Genomic DNA, 2541 nt, shown 5'->3' with positions numbered 1-2541 from the left:
GCAGGAGGCAGCTGAGCAGTGTTTCTCTCTCATCGATGTTTCTAGCTCTCTATCTCTCTCTCCCTTCCTCTCTGTAAAAAATCAATAAAATATATTTTAAAAAAACTAACTAAGCTTTTTCTAAACAAGATAAAAAGATTATTTACCATGTAACTAAATTGCTAAAGATAAGAGACTGAAACATAAAATAACTAAGCCTTTTCTAAACAAGATAAAAAGGTTATTTACCATGTAACTAAACTTCTGCATTCACAAGCAACCAACACATGTGTTCCTAGTTTATTTAACATTTCCATTTATAAAAATCACATGGGCAATATGTGATTTTTCATAATTGACTAGTCTAATGTAAATATGAACTTGGATTCACAGTATTACTATATTAAGTGAGAATAAATATATGTCGGAAAATCTAGAGCATGATTTCTCAGACTTTAATGTGCACAAGGATCACTAGGAGAGGTTTTGTTGTTGTTGTTGTTTTTAATATATTTTCATTGATTTCAGAGAGGAAGGGAGAGGGATAGAGAGATAGAAACATCAATAAGAGAGAATCATTGATTGGCTGCCTCCTGCATGCCCCACACTGAGGATCGAGCCCGCAACTTGGGCATGTGCCCTGATTGGGAATCGAACTGTGACCTGGTTCTGTGGTTGATACTCAACCACTGAGCCATGCCAGCCGGGCTAGGACGAGTTTGTTAAACCATAAACTTCTTGGCCCCTTTTAGGAATGCTGATGGAGGAGAGCTAAGGTGGCCCCCAAAATTAGCATTCCTATCCAAGCTCCCAGATGATGCTGATATCACTGATACTGAGGCTGGGGAAACACACTGAGTAGCCCAGACAATTCCCTTGCAAATGAGACCAAATCTGTACATTTCTGTAATTGATCTGGTTTGTCTAGATGACCAAATAGACTTGACTATAGATTCATGCAGATGAATGGAATGGGCTGAGAGAGAAAGCAAGACAAGATATTTTGGAGAATAATTTGCGATTGACTTAGAATGAGATTATAGGAAGGGTTAGTCCAGGGTCGGTAAAGAGAGGGAAGAAAATCAACCCAAATTCACACAATCTGAATCTCCGCTAATTTATTAAGGATCATAGATTCTTCTTCAAGTTTGGCTCAATTACCCCACAATTTTTTAAATTGTCAGAAAACTAGAATCATTTAGAAAAGGCCTCATTTCCTGTTATTATCTTTTTACTGCAATCACTTATTAGTGCCGCCGGTTATCAAGGAAGCAAACAGTGATCTCCCTGAGGAGGTCACCGTGCTGGTGAGCAAGAGCGTGCGGATGGAGTGCTTGTCGGGCGGCAGCCCCGTACCGAGGAATTCCTGGCAGAAAGACGGTCAGCCCTTGCTGGAAGATGAGCATCATAAATTTCTGTCCAATGGAAGAATTCTGCAGGTAAAAGTAAAAACATCTGACTTTAAAATACCCGCTAGACTTTGTATTTTATAATTGTCTTTATGACTTTTAAAAGTAACATTTTTATTTAGAAATAGATTTGTAAAAATAACCAAACATAAAAAGGATATGAAATAAAATTATTTTCTTGATTTTATTCACACTATGAGAGGTGACCATTATTACCAGGTTTATGTGAAATCCTGTAGAAATTGTCTACATTCAACACACACACACAGACGCACACAAGTTAAAGACAACGTGGTCTTTGTAAGATTAAAAAAACAAACAAACCATTAAGCAAATTATTACAATCCTTTTCACTGCATATTTCTGGTGATAAAATTCTAGCTGGTATAAGATTCCCTGTCAATTAAAATTTACTTGCTACTGGCAAAGAATTTATAATATAATAATAATGGGAACCACATAAATATCCTGAATTGTTCAGTAATGGACATGTCTATATTTTTCTTTCCAAGTGTCCTAAAAAATAGTTAGGTACTTGTAGAAATAACACTGATTCGTTAGTTTACAACTTAATTAAATTATTTCTTGAACATGTAAATGATATCCTATAGGCCCAAGAATCTAAGCATAACTATCGGTGTATCTAACACAGGACATATCTCCTAGAGTTTGTTATTTTTTAAAAAATGAGTCAGCTCACTGCCTATAAATAATTTTGAATTCTCAAAGTATCTTGTAAACATCCTGACTATTTCTATTTGATGATCATACGACCTCTACAAAAAATACTTAAATGTTTCTGTGTCTAGGGCCAAAAAAACATAGATGGATAGCACTTTCTGCTAAATAAAATAAATTATCTGGTATATAGCTAACTATTGCTATGCAAAACAAACCACTCCAAAACAAGCACTCAAAACAATAAGCATTTGTTCAGCTCACAATTCTTCCTGTTGGCTGGAGGATTCTTCTGGTCTCATCTGGGCTTACCCACGTGTCTGCCTATTATGGGTAGGCTAAGTGGTTCTGCTGATCTTGGTGGGCTGTTGCACATATCTGGGGTCTCAGTTGCAATAATGGGGCTGATTCTTCGCCATGTGATTCCATACCCTCGAGCAGGTTAGTCCTGGCTTCCTCATGTAGTGACCGGGTT

At 36.8% G+C, this 2541-nt stretch overlaps 1 protein-coding gene across 1 annotated transcript in view; it reads left to right on the top strand.

Moving 5' to 3' along the window:
* LOC107184526 (hemicentin-1-like) overlaps nucleotides 1-1472 on the top strand; it is a 6093-nt gene extending 4621 nt beyond the window's left edge. The window contains exon 4 of the mRNA XM_015569922.1: nucleotides 1231-1472. Within this exon, the coding sequence (XP_015425408.1) occupies nucleotides 1231-1472 (242 nt within the window). The remainder of the gene's footprint in view (nucleotides 1-1230) is intronic.
* Nucleotides 1473-2541: the final 1069 nt, after the last annotated feature.

Source organism: Myotis davidii, unplaced genomic scaffold (assembly GCF_000327345.1).
Source record: "Myotis davidii unplaced genomic scaffold, ASM32734v1 scaffold362, whole genome shotgun sequence".
NCBI lineage: Eukaryota > Metazoa > Chordata > Mammalia > Chiroptera > Vespertilionidae > Myotis > Myotis davidii.
Note: the sequence above shows the minus strand (reverse complement) of the source record. Positions and strands in the feature narration are given on the sequence as shown.